General features: G+C 37.1%; 1 protein-coding gene across 6 annotated transcripts in view; it reads left to right on the forward strand.

Moving 5' to 3' along the window:
• The window catches only part of NFIB (nuclear factor I B), a 175915-nt gene that overhangs the window by 91046 nt on the left and 60406 nt on the right, over positions 1-24463 (forward strand). For all 6 annotated transcript variants that reach the window (XM_066180828.1, XM_066180831.1, XM_066180829.1 and 3 more), the window contains exon 3: positions 15296-15349. In XM_066180828.1, the coding sequence (XP_066036925.1) occupies positions 15296-15349 (54 nt within the window). The remainder of the gene's footprint in view (positions 1-15295; positions 15350-24463) is intronic.

Raw genomic sequence — 24463 nt, forward strand, 5'->3', positions numbered from 1 at the left:
TCCCGCTTTTTCCTTTGAGGCAGTGAGCACCACTGCTCTCCTACCCCAGGTTGCAACAGCCTGCAGCAATCTGCAGAGCACAGGGCTGGAAGTGACCTATACAATTCTCTGTCTAGGGTGGAACTGTACCCACAGAAAGGCCCAAAACAACCTCCCTTTGTTCAGGTGTTTGGGGGTATGCAAAACCAAAGCCATTTTCTCAGCCTAGGTTTGAAGCTGAATTGTTTGCATAACATTTGGGGAGATGTTGGATGTGAAATAATACTGCTCAGCCAATATGGCAAGAATTAAAAAAACTATTTTCAAAGTGGTAAATGCAATTTGCCACAACTGGGAATCTGCTGCCAATGCATCATGAGGGTACTTGATAGCTTGGATCCTCTGGAGTGGGGGTTGGGAGCAAAACAGGGACATGTGTGGAGGGGATTCCATGCTCCAGCAGTGTATGAGTGGATTCTTTAGAAAGATGCTGAAAGCTTATGCTCATACAGTGGCAGCAAGATTTTACCCTGCCAGCTCATAGATGATAGTAACAATGCTACATCAGTCCCTTAGAAAACACATAAACAAGGGCAAATGAAGTATTCCCCTGTAGAGCAGAAGAGAGATTATGTAGATTAGGCTTCGGTATAGCACTTCAGTTTATCAAGCATTTAGTGTTTAGGATGTACAATACCGGCGTATATGACTTGCCAACTATCTGGGCTTCCCCCACTGTTTCTGGTTTGGCAACAACCTGGTTTTTCACCCTGTTGCAATGCTGACTGCCAAGGAGACATGGCCAGCTTTCTGCTTCCTGTCTTCCTCTTTGTTCTGGCTTGGCCTGAATTCTGCCTGCCAAGTCACAGATGCCAAAAGCTTATACAAAAAGGTCAGACAACTAAGGCTTGAAATCACCTATGCCAACATTTGTGTTTCCCTTCTATTCTTCTGTATTCAGCTAAATAGAAAGTACACACCACATAGCTTAGACAAGCACACAGAGAAATTTTTGCAAAAGAGTATATAGATTATAGTTCTGCAAAGTACTCATAGAGGCAGGGAGCACTAAGCCTTTCTTAAAATTCCTCTTATGGAATTCCAAGTGCTAAAGATACGTAATAACCTTTTGTTTTTGTGAATTTATGTCTCTCTGCTTCCTCACACAACTTGGTTTTGCTTACTCTTGCTGTTTTACTGTATTTAGGACTCAAGTTCTTTTGGAATTTACTACTACCAATCTCTGCAGTTGGATCTGCAGCTACATTAATATATGTGACCCTACTGTAACCACTAGAAAATTAGGCTTTCTGTAATATTTATAATTGGAAAAGTCAAATAATAAGTAAGTAGCTGTACAGAAACTTCATCAACATAAATCTTAAAACTTCTGAACTGTATGGTTTTATATATTTACTCCAAAATAAATTAGTTTTCCTGATTCAGCATCTCCTAACCTTGTGAGACAGAAGCAGAAAAACATATCTACACCTTCTATTCAATGTTTCTTGCCATGATAATGATAATTATCTATTGCTTTAACCTCCAAGTTTTAAACTAAACACTAAGTAGTCTTAAATGCAGAATGACTGTTGACCATGAGTTTTAAAACTGCATAGTTGTAGGGTAAGCCTTTTGTTCAGATGATTCATCAAAACCCAGGTTGCAAAGCACAGCTTATTTCAGTCAGTCTTCAAAGGAAACTGCTCACTTAACTCATCATTCTCTCAGCCTCTTCCCTACCCTACACACCATTAAAGAGAGGGTGTTTCTTTAACGTTGTGGTGAGAAGCAAAATAAAACAAAACACAAGGATCCCTTCAGTAATAGGCCTTTTCTAATAAGCAGTATTGGATTGTCTCTCATTCAGATGAGCAAGAAACCTGTACAACTCTTAGTGGCTTTACTTTGTTAACTAAAAATGTTTTCGTGGACACTGCAAAAATTGCAGGGTTGAAGAATATTCCAAGGCATATGGTGGTGGCACAAGAAAGGTAGAGAGATAGTGCGAAGAGAAGATAGTGAAAAGAATGTGTTCATACAGATGGTTGCAACTTATCTTAGGAGTAAATCCTTAACCATGTAACAATACAGTAAATCTTTAAGAATACAGTATGCCTAAAGTTAATTATAGACCTAGATCTTGGGTAAATGAAATTGCTAGTGTCTTTAGTGGGGTGACCGTGCCTTTTCTAGGGTCAAATATTGCTTGCTGACAGCCACACATGTGCAAAAAATATGTAAAAATATGGCAGTATTCTGTCACTCTCTCCTATTAATCTCATGGAAAGATACAGTCCAGGGAGTTTAGCTTGTTCTGCCCTAAAATCAGTGCACTTTTTTTTTCATGCCTTATAACTTAATAACTGCTATTTTTTGACCTGGGAGTTTTTTATGTGTATTTAGTCTATTTTTTTTTTTTTTAAATAACACTGCAACATACTGATTAAATTTTTTTCCATCTGCTGCTTATTAAAATAGGCTTATGCTAATACATTTGGGAAGGCGGCTATCCTTTTGGGGTTGACATATGCCTTTGCTCAGAGATCCTCGTGTGATTGCCTGAATTCTGCACAAACTTAATGTTAGGCTGCACTGTGTCATTTGAAATGGTGTAGGTGATATCCGTGTCCACTTGCTGTAACCGAGCAAAGTGCTAGATGAAAAACACTGTAGATTTGCAAGCTTAACAATCTTCCTAGTATGATGTTTTCTAGGCTGTGTCCTATATACAGTCACATACTGTCTAACAAAATGTGTAATCTCTAGTCTAAACTTGATATAAAACTTTAGTTTTATTCTTATTGTCATGGATATCTGTGTTCATGTGCTGTTACCATCTCCTGAACACTTACATCATGCTGTTATCAATAACCATGTGTATGGAAGTGATTTCATTGTTCATTTGATTAAAAAAAAAAAAAAGGGTCCATACAATATTGCTGGTGTTTCCTGGGAGGACACAGGGCTTTAGATTTAGAGAAGACAAACTGAATTGATATGGAATGTGCTTTAATGTTGTTACACAGATTTAGTTTTATCGATTGTGTATGAAGGAAGACTAATGCCAGAATCACTTTAGAAAAATTGCCCAAAGAGTGTGCTGGTCTATGCTTAGTTTCTGGATATCGCTTTGCTGCTGGCGGAGTGCTTCTGTTACCAACGCTGGTGTTGCATTTCTCTACTACAGGCATGTCACACACCATAGTTCTCCTTCCACACGTGGAAGTGGATGTGGGCCAGAATGTTGAACAGAAGAGCATCATATGAAAAGTGTTTATTGCTATGTGGCAACTTCACACTTTTTTGGAGGTGTGGGTGGGGGGGAAGCAATCTGGGAGGACTGCTTGATTACCAGACTTAACTGTGTCGTGTCCTGGGATCTGTGCCTTTCCCTTTCCCTTTCCCTTTCCCCCTTTCCCCCTCCCTTTCCCCCTCCCTTTTCCCCTCCCTTTCCCCCTCCCTTCCCTTCCCTTCCCTTCCCTTCCCTTCCCTTCCCTTCCCTTCCCTTCCCTTCCCTTCCCTTCCCTTCCCTTCCCTTCCCTTCCCTTCCCTTCCCTTCCCTTCCCTTCCCTTCCCTTCCCTTCCCTTCCCTTCCCTTCCCTTCCCTTCCCTTCCCTTCCCTTCCCTTCCCTTCCCTTCCCTTCCCTTCCCTTCCCTTCCCTTCCCTTCCCTTCCCTTCCCTTCCCTTCCCTTCCCTTCCCTTCCCTTCCCTTCCCTTCCCTTCCCTTCCCTTCCCTTCCCTTCCCTTCCCTTCCCTTCCCTTCCCTTCCCTTCCCATCTTTGTTTCTGTTGTTTGTTTGTTTGTTTTGTTTTTCTTGGTTTGTTTTTTACAAGCTTGATATGTGACTTACTAGAGGGCCTTCTTAAGTGCTTGCCTGTCAGTCACACCCACTGGGTGGAGAAACACAGCCCTAGACCAAGGCGAATTACATGTGAGAATTGTATTTTCTCATGTTCTTGCCATTACTGATAGCATACTGCTGTCCTGAAAAGGCTCTTTTGTTGCTCATGCTTCACTTTTAAGTTGACATTACAGGGCTCAGAGGTACAAGGCCTCCTGGAAAACTACTTAAAAGGATAAAAGCATATTGGGGCTTTGGAGATTTGCTTAAGACAACTGTTCATAAGTGTAAAATTTAATGTCAAACTAGCCAGTTTGTCTCATCTCATAGCCAATTGGTCTCATCTACGTATCAATAGAAATTCTAGTGACTACATGGACACCTGAACTGCTCAAAATTAGGCTGATGTGAATGAAGTCTAGACTTGCCATTGCACACTTTTCTGAAATCACTTTAAGTTGCTTAAGCAGCACAGACAGATTGACATTACACTGCTCTGGAGTGCTGGTAACAACCGCACCAAAAGAAGGCTGGGCTAAACAGGGAGCTGTAATAATGTTTTAATTTTAGAATCACACAAGGTGTGTTGTGTATTTGTGTGGAGCAGGGAGAGACAGGCAGAAGGGAGGAAGGTAAAGCAAATCTGAGTTTGCAGGTTTCCATTAGAGTATTGTCACATGCTTGAAATCAGTCATAAAAAGGTCTGCCTTAATTTCAGTGCATACAACTGAACTATTGTGCAGTACATTGTGTCTCATCTAACTCCTTCAGGTCACATGTTTTTAACCCATTTGTTCAGGAAAACAAAGCTGCCAAGGGGCTTGAATACACATAAGGTATTAAAATGAATCTTGAACCTGCTACATGGATCCACAGCAGGGAAAATTACTAGTGTTGTTCACAGAAGAAGGGCAGTGCAAGTATAAAGTTGCTATTTTTTGCCCCAAAGTTTTTTAAAAAATCTCAAATATTTCTGTAAGAAATGCTATTGTGAAAGTGCTGTTGTTCATGTTTATTTCTGTTCTTTCAGTAGTGCACAAGAGAGTCAACATATTTAACCCATTAGACTTTCTCCCTTCTCAAAGGCGAAAACATTGGCTATAAGTAAGATAAGCCTAAATCTATGTGAATTTATAATTTCTGCACATGCACACATATATGCACAAATACATGAATATAAAGGGTTATTAAAATGGAAAGTTCTATTTGGACTGAATTTTACTTTATATATTTAACTAGCAGAAAGTTATTTTTTAACTATTAAAGGGCCTTTAATAGGAATCTAAATCTGCAGTTTTAGTAGACATGTTGAATATCTAAGATTACTTATTGTGGCTTCATGTCTTGGAGTTGTTGGGTGGTACAACTCCTTTTGCTTTATACACAGACTGAAACTTGAGTTGCTGATATATTTTCAGTAAATATGTACAAGGTTTTCTAACTCCAAACACTTTTTTTTATAACTGCAGACCAAACCAGTCTTGATAACTTTCTCAAGGTCCTGCTGTGACAGAGTAAGAAAATAAGCCTTAGAAACAGTGGATGGTTAAATAGTATTCAATACACTGGCAAATTACCAGGTGCAGCAAGAATTTAAGTCAGGGTTTTTGTTTTCCCTCATTCTCTCCCCTGACTTCCCCCTTAATTAGCACTCAATTTTACTCATGCAAAAAAAACCCAGCAACTAGTAAGCAATAAAAAAGAAAGCCTTGGAATTTGAATCCATGCATTTGTTTTTTTAGATAAAAAGTAGTGTCCTTTTTTCAAAAATATATTACCCTTAGGTACTGCAAGAACATGTGCCAACCTTTGTAAATAAAACAAAATTGAAAGAGCAAAATTAGCCTCTGCTGTATACTGAATGGGCAGGCATATTTTAAAATCAATATTGCAGCTGGTATTGTACCTATCAGGTACAATAGTCCCTGTCAGGGAACTTCACCTACGTAGATGATTCGAAAGTTAGGAAAAGTAGAAATCAGGGAACTTAAAAGTAAGTGATGTGTAATATCCAGTGAAAATTATAGAATTTCCAAACAGATGCTGCCATGTGATATTACCCATAAAACTACAGAATTACGTTGGGCAGGCACAAATGAATATGATCAAATAAGATTTAATACTTTTTTAATAGTTTTTGACCAATATGACTGCAACAGCAGTACTGTTACTAGTAGGGAGATGAGGAACCTGTGGGAAAAATGTTCTTGAAAATTGCTTTGTTTTAAACTTGAAAGTCATGGTTTACATTTTTTTTTCTTTTTTTTTTTTCTTTTTAAGTTACATGCTTTAAAAATATTCCTTGCATTTATTTGCTAGAACATCACTGCCTAAACTCAAAATTGTGTTGGTCATACATTTGTATGCTTTAGTTAGTTCTACATTTTAAATTCTCCTGGGGCACATCATATGACTAGGTGCTTCTAATTTTTATCTACTGTAGAAGGTAGAGAGGAAAACTAATTCATTGGTCATAATTTTTTAATCACTATTGCTTCAGTACTTTTTCATCATTTATTACGAACTTGTGTATAAATGTGGTGCCTGTGAGCACACATGCAATTACAATTGAGCTTTGAACCACTAGCACGAAAAGCTAGGGTGATTTTTCTCAGCCAGTTCTTGTGTATTACCTACTTAGTGCCCATTAATAGATTAATCTTTCTTTTGTCATGGTTAGTTTGTTTAAAGTGTGTGTGTGTGAATACAGATAGGCAAAGTGGTGCATATTTCGTCTATGGACTTTTACATTACAGCAGATGAAATTAAACCTACTTTATAAAGAACATGTGTATATGCTTCCATTTGAGATGGTGTTTTCACAAAGATTTCTGATTAAAAAAATGTGTTACTTGAGAATCCACAGAACTATGTAGTTCCTTATGCTGCATGTCTCTTAGAAGTAAGTTAAGTAGCATCCAATTGTAAATTTCTGAACTGCTGAGGAATCTGTCTTTTATTACTGTATGACTTAGTGGAGAATGTAATGCACTTTGAAGAAAAAGTGCAGATCTGTCCTACAGTATTTGTTGAACTATGCTTTTTTTTCTTTTAAAATGTGATTTACCATAGAGTGCCTCATCCAAAACTTGCTAGAGCAACTTTTCATTGATTTTAGCAACCTTTGTCTGTGACTCATGTTAACAACACTTGATTTTTTTCTTAGTTCTGTCATCATTATTCCTGGCCTAAGAATGCTGTCTTATGTAGTGGAGATGTGAATTTTATCTCCCTGAATTCTTTTTGCTTTACTGCTCTACAGTTCAACAGAAAATGAAAATGTAATTGCATGGGACTCAGTGGTAAAATCTACAGTGGCTTCCCTGAAACCAGAATCCATGCAGCAGGTTTAGGTTGGATGTTAGGAAGAATTTCTTCACAGAAAGGGTGATTAGAAGCTGGAATGGGCTGTCCAGGGAGGTGATGGAGTCACCATCCCTGGAGGTGTTTAAGAAAAAACCAAATCTGTCTCTTAGTGCCATGGTCTAGCTAACAAGGTAGAATTCAATCTTAGGTTGGACTCAATAATCTCAGAGGTCTATTCTAGCCTAATTTATTCTGTGATTTTGTAAAGATCTCAGCAATATATATTGCATATACATCAGGGTCAACTCTGTCTTATAGAACAGAATAAAGTGGAGGGTCATTATTTAGCTGAAGGTATACACAAGGAAATTACTATTATTAGTTTGCAAATATGAACTTCTAAATTAACATAGACTATCATATAATTTCTTCCTTCACTAAACATCACAATAAATTTTCCACTGTGTTCTATATTTCGCTTTTGATTTTCTGAAGAATCAGTAAAAAAGTCCTTTATGAAACATAGCATAAAAGGTCTTCTTGGTTTCCAAAACCAACTTCTGAATATTTGCTGACTATAGAAGAATCCACGGTATCCTCCAGATGGAGAAAATTAAGCATTCATATCTCATCTTTTCTTACTCAATCCAACAACTTTTGGAAAGAAATGTCATTCTTTCACATTCATCCACATGTTTCTTGATACCTGTGTAAATCTCTTCTTAATGTACATGTCAAAAAAGAGCTCAACTAATATTATGAGGTATGGGAAATATTTGTTTCAGGCCATGAAAAAATGTAATCTTTTTCTTAACTTAAAAGTGTGTGTCTGCGTGTGTGTGTGCATACATAGATATGTATATATTCCATGCACACTTATAACACAGCTGGGGAAATTTGTTCAGTTTTCAATATGAGCAACATATGGTCTTTATAAATTGTGTAAGAAATATTTTGAATAAATAAGTGTTGTGACTTGTGTCACAAAAACAAATAAAGGAATTTAAATTTAAAAGATAAAACTGTGCATGGGATATAAAGCTGAAAATCTTACTATGCACATTGCTATTTTCATTCTTGTAAGTGCTTCTTGGTCCTTGAATTTCTTTCAACTATACAAAAACTAAATTTACTCCCACAGCTCCACTTCTTAACTAGGGCAGTTTAAAAACTAAACAAGGATTGAATCAGTTAATTAATTTTAATGAGATTACAAATCAGAAACACATTACATAATGTTGATTTAATTACCATTTTTTATTCACCTAATTAAAATACTCCGAAGTAAAGTTAACAATCTTGACAATGGCTGGTTGGGTGACTTGGCAGAGGCAGATCTGCTGATAAAAGGGGAGGTGAAGCAGGGAGCCTGCCATGTCCCGTTGGGCTCCTACGCCCCAGTCCATCACACTCTGTCTCACTATCAGCCCACATGGCACCGACATCGCCCCGACCAGCCCAGGCGTGGTGATGCTCCTCTGGTGTTAGAGACAGGGCATTTTACCCAGCCATGTCAGCCATAGGTGAGATTTTCTGGAGTGGGAGGGCATGGGGGGGTGAAATGGGTCTGCTGATGGCTTAATAACCCTTGCTGTGTCCCCAGTCCAAAGCAAACAATTTTAAACTCAAATGAAAACTGATCTCAGCTTCTGCTGACTATCCTCATCAGAAGCATGTCCATGGCCTGAGCCCTGAAGGCTTCTGAATTAAAATGACTGCTTGGGCTAAAGCCTAGGTACCAACACCAACAGACGCCTTACCTTTCTGGGGAGAGAAGTCAGCTCTGCTCTTTGCTGTCTTTTCCAGGTAGGTGAATGTTAGACAGCAGCACTCCTTTGACATAAAGAGCCAAAATCACTGTTACAGCTCCTGGTGCTACACATGAGTGCTGATGAAGCCTGGCTGCAAAGGATCACCACATCCAGGCTTCAGGGTAGCTCCTGCTGTTGCACTGGTCTCCTGAGAGGTTCCATGCCTGCTGGGTCACTTGTCTATGCTGCTCATTTGCAACCAGTTGTATGAAAATGAAGCACATTAAAAACTTACAGGACTAGCTCTTGATGTAGTTACCCAGTGCAATAGCAGAGCCTTCTTGTAAATACAGAGGAAGTTCTTGCAGAATAAGGGTAGCAGAACAACGTTTTTAAAAGAAGTCACTGATTCAGTGTTGTGGATGTTTCCAGTCTGGGTGTCATGAAGACATATTGCTAACAAGTAAATACTGTTGGGAAAAGAAACAAGGGCAAACATGTCTTTCTCACAGTGAAGCCCTAGTTTGTGTTTTTTTTTTTTTTTTTTTTTTTTTTTTTGTTTTTTTTTTTTTTTGTTTTTTTTTTTTTTTTTGTTTGTTTGTTTGTTTGTTATTGTCTTTTTTTTTTTTTTTTTTTTTTTAAGGTGCTGCCTCCTTCTTATGGTATGTGCTTCATACCATCTCTCTTCAGGGACATAAAATCATGGAATCTTTTAGGTTGAAAAAGACCTTTCAAATCTTGAAGTCCAACTGTAAGCCTAATATTGCCAAGCCCACCACTAAACTATGTCCCTAACTGTCACATCTATAGGTCTGTGAAGTACCTCTATGGAAGGTGACTTCCTGACTTCCCTGGGCAGCTGATTCTAATGGCTGGCCATCTTCTGGTGAAGAATTTTTTCTTAGTGTCATATCTAAACCTCCCTTGATGCAACTTGAGGCTGTTTCCTCTTGTTTTTTCACTTGGTACAGGGGAGAAGAGACTGACCCCACCTGGTTACAACCTCCTGTCAACCTCCTGTAGAGGGCACTATATTCAGCCTCCTTTTCTCCAGGCTAAACAATGCCAGCTCCCTCAGAATTCCTCACAGGACTTGTGCTCTACCAAACAAATTGGTGGCGGTGAACATTTTATCAGAGGAAATCAGGGAGCTAAAATTTTCTGGAGAAGTATTTGAATAAGGTACAGTGATCTATGAAAATGTGAAAAATACATCTTCCCCCCCCCATGTTAATATACTTATAAAAACAAGGGTGACACTAGCATTTCTATGTTTATAGCAGCCTTTCAGTGGATACTATCCACTTTCCAGTGGATAATGCATTAAACCACTTTTAGCTTGTTTATACCATAAATTAGCTGTCCTATCACAGTTGTTAGTGTGAAAAATGCTATTAAAATGGTACAATAATTATTGTTAGATAGAGAAAGACTACACAAAGAAAGACACTGCTTTTGCAAAATGAAATTGTTACAAGTGTTTGGCAAGTCTGTCAAACCAATCAGTTGCTTTGTCAAGGTAAAATAGTACAGGCAGTAAAAAGTATTTATGTATAAAATTAGGGTAATAATAAATGTAATGATTTAAAGTAAAGGGATAAAATTATTTATCTGTTTTATGGATTCTTGCTGCTCCTGTAATTTCCTTTGGACAAGAGGAAATTTACTCTTAAATTTCCTTACTTTTCTTTGCTATGGATGTTCTGAGAGTCTTTGAGAGATCAAGAACTCATTAGGCAGGGGCTGAGTGGGAGACATCCCCAGGTCTCTACCACACTATGGTAACCTGCGATCCTGGGATTTTCAGGGGTATAACTATACAACCAGTGATGTCAGATGGCAAAGAAATCCTGACAGTCTGGAAGGTAGTTGTGATCCTTGTTCATGATATTGACTCTATCAGCTGTCAAGGGCTGTATATGAATGTGAGAGTTTGAACAACATCATACATGGTTTGATGATGGCCACATCTCTATGGTTCCTTACCCCTTATACAAAAATCAGAGACTGTCAAAGAGCAAGGATGTATTTACCTGTTGGTGAATGTTTAAGTTAGTGTCTGTCAGCTGAGATCAACTGAGGCTAATCAAAGGCTGTCCTCATAGCCTGTGGCAAATAGAAATTTTCGTTCCCTGAAACCACTGAGAAAGTTTATTTCATTAGTGTGATGCCTGTGGACAATCTACTTATTTCCCTAAGACATGACTCTAGAAAGCATTTTTAGATTTTAACAAATTCTGCTGCTACTTGTTTTCAATGCCTTTGATATTATGCTCCAACAGAGAGCCTTAAAAACTTTCTTGTACAGGATGGGGCATAAGAAAGGTATAGCAGCTTGCTTTTTAAAGAGAGTATCTTATGAACTGAAAAGCAGATGGTTAGGTTACTGAGGTGAGCAATACTAAATATCCTTCAGAAAATTGGTGAAAACAATGTGACTTGCTTGTCTTTGCTGGCATGGGTGTCTTTCCTGCTTTTCAAAGACAAGTTGGTTCAAGGGACAGAGTATCTCATCCTTTGCTATATGGCAAACCATCAGCTTTTTTTTTTTTTTTTTTTTTTTTTTTTTTTTTTTTTTTTTTTTTTTTTTTTTTTTTTTTAATTTTCCTCTGCCTTACAAAACCAAGACTTTTCCTAGTGTACCACAGGGAAAATAGAAGCTTATTTTCTCACTTGAAGTAGGCCTCAGCAGTCAATTTGTCTTACCTCTGGCTGCACTTAGAGTTACCTGCGCTCACAGATGGTTGTTGTGATCAACCCCTGGAAATGAAAACATTTAAAAAAAAAAAAAAAGTATAAAATTTATGTCAGCTTCTTGACTCATCCTTTCATACAATCTCCTAGAAACAAGAGTAACTTGATATAGAGTTTGAATGTCTGGGAGATAGCCATATTAAATCATGATAAATTATGCATAAAGTGCATCAGGGTTATGTGACCTGTTAAAAGTAAAGTCTGGCTGGAACTTATTTCATAGAAACTGTTCATCATGGTGCAATAGCTTATCAAAGATAAGTTGTATCAGTCAGCACCAAGAAAAACAGAGTAGATATGCTACTGTAGCTGTGAGGTGCACATGAAAGCCATTTTGTGGATATGGTATGTGTAGGTGACCTTTTGCTCCCTATCAACAACTACAGCAACAACAAAACTAAGGTAACTTACAGTTGGAAGCTACCTAAATAAAAATTACGAAAATTTCAGTTTCATTGCATAAACATGATGGGATTTTATTTGCTTCTTGTTGTGTATCTTTTCATCTAGATTCTAGCTTATGAAGTTGCTTGGGTTTTGGGGGTTTTTTTGGTTTTTTTTTTGGTTTTTTTTTGGGGGAGGGTGTGTTTCTTTTCTTTTTTTTTTTTTTTCCTTTTTAAATTTTTTTTTAAACTTCATGTGTAAGAGTATTTGCTGGGACAATTGAATGCAAATCCAGCTAGACAGACAATGAGTTTGGTTTATGTCTCCATCACTCTAGAAGAAAGGGCTAATATTGTTAATTAGTGATCTTGTACAGATGAGGACAAAGAAAGACAAAGAAAGACGAGAACAAAGTATTTTGATATGTCTTTTTCTTCTTCAGCTTCTGTTGCTTCCCAAAAATGCCTCTTACTCCCTCTTTTAGAACATCATTGCTCCAGTGTATCTGTTCATTCAGTGTTCTGCTTATATGAAGTTATTTTAATATAATTTAATCTTGTAATGACCATGATTCTTTTGTACCTTGCAAAGCTATTTGCATCCAATCAAAACAGAAGAGTGCTTTATAATTACTGACATTGGTAAGGGAATTGGATCATCACAGGCCATCTCAAGTCTGTGTCCTTTATCTTGAGGATCAGATACTTCTCTGTGTTTTAAGTGCATAGTTCCACACCTTGATGCTCTCATACAGAATAAAATTCTTTGATTTTTCAACTGCATTTAGTGAAGGCTGAGATAAGTTTCTTCTCATATTCTACTTCAGTAATCCTTTGCTTTACAAAAACTCATTGAGATCTCTGAAAACACAGACTGAGAACCAACATGTAAAAGCCATGATTATTGAGTAGTTATCAAAACCCAAAGCCAAGTCTGACAGGAAAATTATAATAAATAGCCAATTGCTTATCCCTATAATTAAACAATTCTTTGCTATATTTCATATTATAATAACAATTATTTAAGCTGCCATTAATCTTTAAATCCTGAATCCAGAAACTAGAAGTAAAGGCAAATTGCTGTGCGAGATCTAAAAAAAATTACTTCACTTTGCACTTCTTTTTAGTGAATTTTAACAGGAGAAAACTTCAAAGATTATTTTCTGGTAGGCCTCATTAATTCAGTTTCAAATCTCTGTGATCGTGAAACTATGTTGTTCAAGCTTTATTTGGTTCATCTACTACCAAATTGACACTTCATTTAGCTACACATCTGCAGTAGTTTTGCACTTGGACCATTGCTGCGTAAAATTAATCCTCTCTAATAATCTGAATTTAAATAGTAATTTATATGGTTTGCAGATTCAAAAAATGTCCATTAGAAGAACATCTAATTCACACAGGAAAAAGGACTATTCTCCACAAATTGGTCCATATGTGGAGAAACCTTAGATTTTTCAGCATTTCTTGTAGATGATTAAGTTTTTAAATTAACTTGACTAATTCTTTTAAGGGAAGTATCATATCATGTGAAGAACCAGACATACTGAATGGCTGAATACTGCATACTTGTGCTGCACAATGGGACTCCTAAGAGTACCTGGGTGCCAAATCATGGTAAGGGCAGAATCCAAATCATAATCTTGCCCTTAGTCATATTTCCTGCCCAAGGCTGAAGAAGATAGATAAAATGTCATGGGAAATTCCCTATTCAATATGTGTTTTATTGTGTACAAGTGTGACTAAATTTAGTATTGAAGAAGTTAGGTTGGTTTTTTTTTTTCTTTAATGACATTGGGACTGTTTCACATGTGCCTTGGAATTCCAGTACTCAGGTAACTACCCAGATTTATATATTTTGGGATAGCTACCATTCAGATCAACTTAGTAGAGCCTGAGCTGTGAAAAGGATTTCCATCACAGTTAGCATATTCTGTAGAATCAAGCTTGTATTATCTCAAAGTGTTTGAGAGACATGAGTCAAGCCATGAAGCTGCATAACAGGTGGCAACAGATTTTAATGAACTTCTTGTAGCAGGTTAAGGGAATCTCTCATTCTAAGCTGAGAACTACATCAGCTATAAGAAGAAGTAATGGTAATTGAAGGAAAAAATATTTGCTGATATAAACTTTTCTTCTTTTCTAAATTTTTTAGTCTTTATTTTGGGCACTGTAAGCAGCAATGCGTTCAACAACTCTGCATCCATCTGGAGTTCATTTGGTCATGGCAGTTTCTATGGTGCTATGATGCAAGCTTTTGGGGGTCTTATGCTATTGATAACACCACTACATTTAAGAAAATCAGTACTTTTTATTCAGACTCTGAATCAGCTCCATTTTAGATGCCTGTATGTGGAAAAATGGTGGTGCTTCATTTATTTTCTTCCTCTCTGCATTTTTAAATTTTCTATATCTTTGTTAATTTCTTGCAGTGGAGCAGGGTTTTGTTATAATATTTATGCAGGAATACAGTGAAAAGTAGATGTTTTGAAAAGAAATATTTTGAATAAGGACATTTGAATAAGGATATTTTTTGAATAAGGATAATTTTTTGAATAAGTTTTTATGAATAAGGATATAATTTGTTATTTAGTGTATTAATATAAAGCTACATTCCCCTCTTGATTCAGTGGGTACATGCATAATGAAAAGAACACTATTTGAAGTCTACAGTGTTGAAGTTTCGTTAGTTTTTACGTTACATAATCTTAATTTCACAACAGCAGTTCTCAGAGGCCAGGAACACAAAGACCATATTGTATTTAAACAGACTGTCATATCCTCATTGCAATCATGAGTCTGTGGAAGCAATGTAGGCCTTTGTGCTTTAAGGAAAGGCTAAAGCAATAGGCCTTATTACCGCAAGCACCACTAGTTGCCTGATCCAGTGTGTCTTTCTGGTCATTGCCTGAGGAGAAGTTACCTCTGCTTTGCTCATTATGTATTATATTTGGGGGACGGAGGAAAAGAGAATGAAAAGGTACCCTTATAAATGTGCTTACAACTTAGGTATTTATCTGAATGACTCTCTTGTCTGTATTCAGTGATCTATTAGCTCTTCTCATTAGGATCATTGCATCTTTCACAATGTTTATACATCTGCATAAAATAGGTTACAGACAGTGTGTTTTTTTCAATAATGCTTCACATAGAAAGTCAGGGAAATGACATTTAAAGAATAAAGTAAAGTATTAGTTTAATAGTTAATAGAGGGTATTAAAAGATTGTGAGATGCTTGCAAAAAAATTATTAAAACATTTTTTTCATTTCTTTATAGATTCTGGGCAACCAGGAAGTCCAAGCCACAATGATCCTGCCAAGAATCCACCAGGTAAATATAAGTTCCAGAACATGTGCATCTAACATTTTTTGAGAACAATGATACTACTGATAATGGCTAAAGAGAGTGCTATTGGTCAGCAACCTATCTTGCACTGGTAAATAAATATAATCAGGGCAAGTTTTGATACTCTAGTTACTTTAAACTGGCAGTGCCTTAATTACAGTTTTATCAGAATTCATTTAATCTAGGAGTTTTTCTTTCATTTCACAGTTTTTAGAATTTTCCAAGTGGGGATGGGTAGCAGAGTAAGGAAATAAGATCCCAAATAACTTTATTTTTATAAAAGTCTTCCAATGCTACCAGTCTCTTTCAACTCAGACAAAAGAGAATTGACCTATGTCTAAACTCTGTGACTGAGCTACCAGCTTTTTACTTTTCCTATGTGCTTTATAAAATACAAATGTGTTCATTTAAAATTATTTTTTTGCTATCCACTCAGAGCAGTCTTTGAACATGTGATTGTGTCATGGCTAGTGACACTTGACATTCCTTTGAGAGAGTTTTTTTGTGTAAATGGTTCTTTCAAGGATTTTTTAAAATAAAAATGCAAGAGAAAATCAAACCCAGGCTTTGCCATTCCAGTCTGTTTAGACCATGGGTTCCTTGCCTTTTCATGAGGTTATCATTCTAATCAATTAGGCTGTTCTAGCAAATCTTGTAAACCTTTGCCATGTTATGAATTCTATCAGAGTAAGATAAACAATTGTTACAGCCACACTATCATTTCTTAATGATCAAGGAGTGACTCCACCCACCATGATCATATTGTATCTTCTCATTTTAGCTCTCAGAAGATGTGTGTATCTGCAACTAACTCGGTTTGATCTTCTAAATCCAAAATGAACCATATTCTGACCAGGACGTAATTTTGTGTTGCTGAGCTGTTAACATATATATGGATATTTTCTGGATCTGTTACAATGCTAGGATAAACAGTCTGCTTTGTGGTTGTAGAGTTCTGTAGTATGTATATGATCAAAGTATTCTCTGTTTGTGAAATATGTCATGTGTATTGCCTGTGAATATCCAAAAATGGGAGAACCATCAAAGATCGCTATACAAAGGGCCATATTCATGTAATATAAACCCCAGATACATATACTTGAAGATAGCAGATGTAGTTTAGAGATAAGAGCATAGAACAAGTCAAATAACATCATTCTAAGCTCTAATGCAAGTGATTTTTTTTTTCAAGGGATGATGCAGACTTGTTATCAGTTTTGACTGGGGACTTTGATGCTGTTTCTTTCCAAACTGTGTGGGATATTGAGAGTGAAATTCCATTTTTTCTATTAAATACATGCCATACATTATGTAGAATAGTGGTTTAAAAAGCCAAAGGAGCAAATTTACTCAAAAAATAAATATGAAAAGTTTCACTATGTATAATTAGTTTTTGAAACTCAGACCATTTAGCTGTAGAGAATTTATTGTGCTTTTAAAATATCTCTTTGAGTGCAAGAAAATCCAAATGCATTACCTTACCCTTTGTAATTTTGAAGGATTCTTTGTAGCTTCTGTGTTTGGGAACCTGAAGGCAGGGTCAACGTTCCTTTAACAGGTTTTAAAACTCTGGTTTTGAAGTACAGTTTAGCATTTGGAGTAGGAGGGTAGAAGTACATATTTTACTAGTGAGAATCACACCCTATAATGAGTCCAGTTTGTCCAGCCCAACAGCCTTAACTCCAGTAACAGGGCTCTGGGGAGGCAGCAGACAACATGTATAGGCTTTCTTGTGGGCTGACTTGTGGGTCAAGATGTGACATTTGACAAACTCCACTGCCTCAGAAGCTGGAGGGACATAGAAAGCAGATAAATCTATTGCTGATTTCATCATGAAACTTTCTGCTTAAAATATGAGCATAACACTTTCTCATGATTTGGATTCACTGCAGCCAGTATTATCGCTTTGTCTGCAGCAAAGTGGGGACAGAAAATACAAACTGTGCCTCACTTCCCTTGAAACCCTTCATTTAAACAGAGACAGCAGGATAATTGAATGTCATCTGTTGGAAGATGATTTTCTAGCTTCAGCTTCCCTGTGTAATACTGTTTTGGAGTTAAACTAGCAAGGTGAAAGTGCTGTGGTTTATGGGACAGCAGAATACAGGACTTCTGGGGTTGTGCAGGAGAATGACAAGGAATTGCATGACTTTCAGCTTCTCTGGGAAAAGCACTACTGTCCTATTCTTACTTATTAAACTTCACACAATACTTATTGTTAAAGCCAGACAGTCACTTCTGTCAGAACCCTGGAGGATATCCACTATGAGGTTTGTTTTCAGTCTCAGGCCAAAAATATGTGCACTGGTAGTGCTAGGAAGGTTGTTCTATCATGTTTTGTTCATACAGTGCCTGTATGTCAAGGAACCAGTATTCTGGCAAAGGATGTGTGCTATTAGCCCTTGGATGCCACTACCTTCACAAAGATACTGCCAAGGAAGTGGATGCTGGAAACGGAGTGGTAGCTGGCAAAGCCATTGGTGTTAAGAGTGAGTTTTTTATGGGTTTGGCGAGATTGTTGCATTCTTTAGGGTGTCTCGTAATTTTCTGTCCTTACAACAAGTTGGAGAGAGGGTTGTGTCACTTGTCAAACAAAAGAACATTAAGAGCATTTGTTGGAATTCTTGACAATAGATTCCTAAAAATGTATTAAATATTTTGGTATTCCAATGCAGTATTAAGATCTGTGGTGTAGCTTGTGATGAAAGTGGTACGTAGCTTTTGTAGCTAAATCCAGGGGTATCCTCCTCTACATTTTATTTTTAAATAACTTTGAATTATATATTTTATAAAACATAATTTAAAATATATATTTATATTAACATATTTTTATAAAGGTTGAATCTTGCTTTTCTGAGAGCTGGGCTGTAAATTTTACTTCTCTGCAGGTGCTATTAAGTAAGTTCCAGACAGATGGATAAGCAGAATTGAACTGAGAGATGAGAAAAATCTGAACACTACTATTATCTGCATCAGCCTTCAAGTTCCTGGTATCTAAAGATTTGTACTGTGATAACACAGACCTAACTATTAAAAGTTTACATTACTTAAAAGAGAGAATGGATATGACAAAGGCCCTAGTGAGGGTGTCTGAACAGATAGAGGCAAACCTGATTAGAAGTTTGAAAATATTCAAATTTTTGCACACAAAAAACAAACAGCAGCAAGCCACCAAAACCCAAATGCAACCAAAGTACTTTAGGCCTGCCTTGTTTCTTACTTTGTGCTCAGAATGCTCTGACCTATGACCGGAGCAGTCTATTAAAGAACACCTACTGTGGCAGTTTCAGTGTAACGTTGCATTATTAGTTGCTCCCTGCAAGTCCCATAGGTCTTGTATACAGTTTAGGAAAATAATCTGGAAATACCTGCAGTGGTGTGTCAGGATATGTAATGAAGACAGAAGATGTCATCTTTCAGTAAAGTAATCTGTTATGCATAAGACAATTGCGAAGGTGAATAAAAAGACAAAAGTACCTAGAGCTGTAATTAAGCTAATGATATTGACCCTGACCATAACAATATGATCTTCAGAGATACATATTATAGCCAGTTCTTCTAGGTGAGGATTTTCTGAGTTTTGTTTTGCTTTATTTCTCTTTTCCTTTCTGCCTGCTGGCCGCAACTACTTGATATTAATAAGAATTCTTGCTATTTGCCATTGGTTTGAGTTTGCTGCTCGGCAGATTTATGTGCCAACATTAATACAAATGTGTCCAGTTGTTGCTGTGTTGCTCAAATCTTTGAAGACAGCCTTTTAAAACAACTAAATAGGGATAAGAAACTGCAATACTTGTAGAGTTAAACACATTCTGGTTTGGACAGTAAGGAAACTCAATTTTCCATACAGTTTGCAACAGGTCTGTTTTTGTATGTATGCCTTCTAGATTTTGGAGTAATTTTTTTCCAGCATTGGGGAATACAAAAGATGGCTTTCCAGAAAGGGTGAAGAAAATCTAGCTGTCCTGACACAGACAGGCATGAGCCTTTGTGGTTGAGGAAGATGAGTGTGCTCAGATTTTTTCTTTATCCTAGCAGATGAGTTCAGAGGTTACTAGAGCTATGGTTCCTACCAAGTGGCAAACACTGGATTTTTTATTTGTTTGGATTTTTTTAAGTATAATTTATTCCATTTTAGCTGGTTTAAAAAATATTTTCATGTAAATTTTTGTGACTCTATCAGATCAGCCAGGACACAGAAAAATCAGGTTTGAGCATGTGTGCTGATGAATATTAAATTTTTTATATGGGTTAACACTTTTAGATGCCGAGATGAACAAACTGCCTCTGCCTCTTTGCCTTTCATTACTCCCCATTGGTTCCCTTCTTTTGTCCACAATAACCCATGATATGCTGTCAGGGAATTTGCCTAGAGATAAAATTCTTAATCTGAATGAGGCATAGATAGTTGAACCCCCTGCCCAGCCTGTCTTGGCATTGTTTTCCCTCTTCTATTTTCCCCAGAATTTTTATTTTAGCTACCACTTCCATAGAAGACCTGAGTAAAATCACCAATTTTGAAGTGTGTTTTGATTTGTTTAATTTTTTGTTTTGTTTTGGTTGCTTTAATTAAAGAGGGTGATGACAAAAACAAACCTCACCTGTCTCTCAATATGCAAATCTGTCTTGCAGCTGTAGAGTCCCAAAGGCTTTCTTTGAACTTTCATATGGCCTAGCAGCCATAGGGAGAACATTGTTTTTGGATCAAGCCAAGTATGTAAGAGTTGTATTACAAGTATGTGATAAATTTGCCCATATACTTCTGTTTTGGATAGAAGGATTTAAGTTTTAGAATGTGTAGTTTCCGAAATAACCTGGGAAGAGGAATGTGGTTTCAACCTTTGGACCCTTTTGGAAATGCAATAAACAAAAGTCTTTGAGTCTCAGACCACAGATGCTTTCATTATTTTCCTATACAGCAAGCTACCCTCTTGTGGGTGGAGAATTAGCCCCATAATTAATCGGTATAGAAGAGATATTCCCTGGCCTCATCATTGTAAGCAGCTTTTCTTGTGGAAGCAATGATGCCAAAGTAGCAGTATAGGGAATTCAAACACAATTGTATCTAAATAAACATATATCCACCTCTTTTTCAGAATGGGAGTGGATACCCTGATATGTTTCTGTTTCCCATGTGCTTGCATCTGTGCTATCTCAGATAGTGATCTTCAAGTAAAATAGGGTTGGGTTGGGTGAGATCTTGATTTTCTGTGAAGTTCTCCCTTTCCCAAATGCTCTGTGAATTAGTAATGACAGTGACTGGGAGATGACACTTTTCTTTATCAGCTTCCCCACACTGAGCTGGGAGGGCATTCTGGGGTCAGTGCCCAGCGGTATTATCTCAGCACTCAAAGACCTGCACAGGTTGTACACTCCTGTTTTCCAAAAGAAAGAGTTTTTGGCCTTTCAGGATGGTTTGGAATTTGGTGTGGGTAATTACTACTGTCCACTGGTTTTGGGTTACTTTTACATTCCTGTTTGGATTGGCTTTCCTTCTTTATGAACCTGCTGTGTGAATAAAAGTTGCAGTGATCAATTCTCATGCTGATTCAGATGCTGCTGTGTTCAGGGGTGGATGTGATGGTTTTTATTTCAAAACATGCACAGAGAAAGAATTTACCAAAAACTCTTATGTTACCAGTTAGAATTCCAGAAATCTGCTTTGGCATCAAAAAATTCCCTTTTGGTACCTGCTAGTCCTGTATCTGTTAGAAGCAGTTCCCCCAACTTTTTCTTAAATCTTGGCTGTGGTTTCAATATAACCTGAGACCCTCTGGAATAGAAAGCAACACGCATATGTGTTACTTACCCTTTCTGTTTCTTGCTAGGTTTTGGGGCAACTTGCTTGGATTCTAGGTAATGGATTTCAGAGTCTATTAAACCTGGTTTTTACTTCTTCAAATTACTGCAACACAGCTGACTATTGTTCTGGCTATTATTTTGAGGATGTAAAAAAATCTCATTTGTTTCTGAAAATGGCATATTTGGCTTTTTAGTTCCTCATCATGCTAAAAGTTCAATGGAGTCAGGGGGTCTTTTTGCAAGTTTTTTCCTGTCCCAGTTACAACATTATTGTAACTTTCAGGAAGAAAGAACCCAAACCAGCCTGTGGGTGTGACACATGACTGGAGAATGTTGTGTGAAAACAAATAGTCTCATGCTCTAGGTAGACCTTAGTTCAACTGTTTCAATGATATCATCACTGAAGTCTTTGTCACTACTTGGCAAATATTATCCACCCATATCTATCTTTAAGAGATTATGTTGTGGGAGCAATCTGTTTCTGGTACTATTTTTCAGATACTGCTTTCAAAATGCATACAGTAAGAAAACAAACTGCATGTCTGCTGACTGTATTTTGACTTAGGAACAGTGTGAGACTAATTTTTCACTACTACTTCTGACTGTAAATAGTATCTGTACAGAGTTGTAGCAAGCAGCATCCAGAACATTACCCTACATAACTTACAGTTTAGGTACAGCTGCCTGCCATAAACCAGGTTAAAGTTTTCAGCCTTTCTTCTCACAGTAGCTCCTGATGATGTATGTATGTTTTACTGCTAATAACTCTATCTACTATTGTATAATTCCTCTTCCTAAAGATCCAGAAATAAAATTATATTAATACAAATTGTTTCTAGCACTGGTTGGGTCCTTACCCTTCTTTTATAAATTGCTCAAAACCAAGGCAGTATCAATGAGAAAACTATTTATAATAGCACCAGGAAACAGTTTTATGGTTAGGCCATAGCCACTGTGCAGCAGAACATAAATAGGCATTCTATTCATAAAAGTGCAATTAAATCAGCAGACATAAAAAGACTGGTTAAAAATTTGCAAAGCTGAACGTCACTAGTAAACTTTTCAGTAATGTGAGAACAAACTTGTTAGAATAATTGTTGGGGCAAACTGAAATTATTTTTCCGTCATTTGGAATGACTTTTTTTCCTCCCTCATCCCCCCCGTCCGCCCCCCTCCCCCCCGGCCCCCCACTCCCCTTTAATTTTTGCATGGTTAGAACATTAAAAGCTGCATTTGTAACTCATCTCTTCAAGGCATAGTACAAGGTGTCGTGCAGAAATAGAGTGGGAGAGGTGCAAGGGCTAGGGCAGTGATTTCTACAGCAGTTGGAGGCATTACTGAAGGTTTCTGTCTTTACTGACTGTATATGGGAGTTTGATCAGAACTCTGCTGGCTTAACCTGTTCTTTCATCCTTGATGTCACTGGCTTTGCCATGGCAGAATTGTATGGAAACTGTATTTTTTGTGAGTGAGTTTTCTTAAAAAAGGTAAAGAGAGAAAGATTTTATAGTCAGCGTGTACAAAAACTAGGAGAAAATTTAACAAGTCCACTCTTGTATATCGGTTTTGGAAGTTACTGACTCTTTATACAGCATCACACTACAGCAGTTTTGTCAGACATTCTCCTTTTGTAGAGATCAGATTTTTAAGAATAATGACAATTAGTCAATTTTTAAGAAAAATGACAATATGGATTTCAGAGAGTACCATCTCTCAGGCAGGATGAGTTTTATTAAATAGCAATACTCAATGCTTTTCTTAGGTTTGAATGATAACGACAGCAAAGTGCTATCATGACCATCGAAAGATAAAGTGAATTTTCGGTGAGGAGTACAATAGACTTTTCAAGTGCATTAATGTCTGTACTGAACAGATCAACAGAACACACCAAGAGTGCAAATTTTAGGCTCTTTAACATATTAATGTAACAGTCTAAGTCAGTAAGGCCTATACTGTATGAAGTATATTAATATACACTGCATATTTTTGTCTTGCATGAAGTGTAATAATGTGAATATAAATGTTAACTTTTACTCAGTCGTGTGGTCAGCTTCACCAGATAAAAGGCCATAAACACAAAATGTCTTATACTGCTTACCTTCTGCATAGTTCTCACTGTTTATCTTACATAGAATGCAGGTTTCCACAACAAATTACAGCAATTTAATGGAACAGAATATTTTCTTGTTGCGTAGCTGGGAACCAAGTAACAGCTGTGTAATGTACCCACCACAGATTATCTTCATAACTAGGTGGAACTTCTGAAGTTCACTGGTGTTGGACCTTAACATTCACCCAGCGTCAGCATTGGAGTCCACCTTCCCTGTTGGAACATAAAGCTCAGAATGAAGTTACTCAGTGCTATGACACAGATTGTTTATTTTTGCATTAAATATTTGATAATAATTTGTCATATTACATAGAGAAAAAAGTCAAGTTGTTTATCATGTTGACTGAGACTGATAATAGCTGCAGTTTCCTTTTCTTTCCTTACACCAGATGGAACATTTGCATATATCTGTGGGTGTCATTATTTTTGGCCCATTTCAAGGTAGGATGGAACCTGGGTGAAAGATATGTCCCATCAGTCAACAATGAATCCTTTTGTGAGGAGATGAGAGATGGTGGTACCACTTGGTGGCAAAATACTTTCCCTGCTCCCATTTCATTATCACAAGGAGAGTAACACTGCATTGCCCTTTATATTATGTATGTATTCTCAATAATTCCAGTGAGAAAAATGTAAGAATCCATGAGAGAAGACTGAAGACTAAACATATGTGTCTGGGTGTGCATGCATGCACAAATGTACACATCTGTGTTCTTACATATAAAATCAAACATAGGCTTTTTCTTTTTTTAATATGAGCCTTGGGTCTTGTTCTCACTATAATGATAACTTGATTAATCTATGCTTGGCTAAAGCTCCTCTGAAGTTGGTCTGGCTTGAATGAGAGATGTTGTGCTTGAAAGTAGTTGTGCTTGGATAAACAGCAGAGAAGTTCGATCATGTCTCATTACCAGCTTGAGAACTGGCTGCGTGGTTGTATACTGGCTTTATGCCACACTTCACTTACGAGCCAACTAAAATCAAGAAACCATTTTCTCTTTGGAAATCTCCATGTAGTATTTTAGATTGCTCCTGCTGGAGGAAATAAACAGAGAAGGGAAGATTGCCATTTCTTGAGGAATTATTAGTGTTCATCCAGCTTGTTCGATCTTAGATTAAAAAACAATAACTGAGGAGGAAAGGAAAAGTAAAAATTTACTGTTGCATTTTTTTTATTATATGGATAT

The sequence above is a fragment of the Chamaea fasciata genome, unplaced genomic scaffold, assembly GCF_029207755.1.
Source record: "Chamaea fasciata isolate MVZ Bird 193981 ecotype frontalis unplaced genomic scaffold, bChaFas1.0.hap1 SCAF_4, whole genome shotgun sequence".
NCBI lineage: Eukaryota > Metazoa > Chordata > Aves > Passeriformes > Sylviidae > Chamaea > Chamaea fasciata.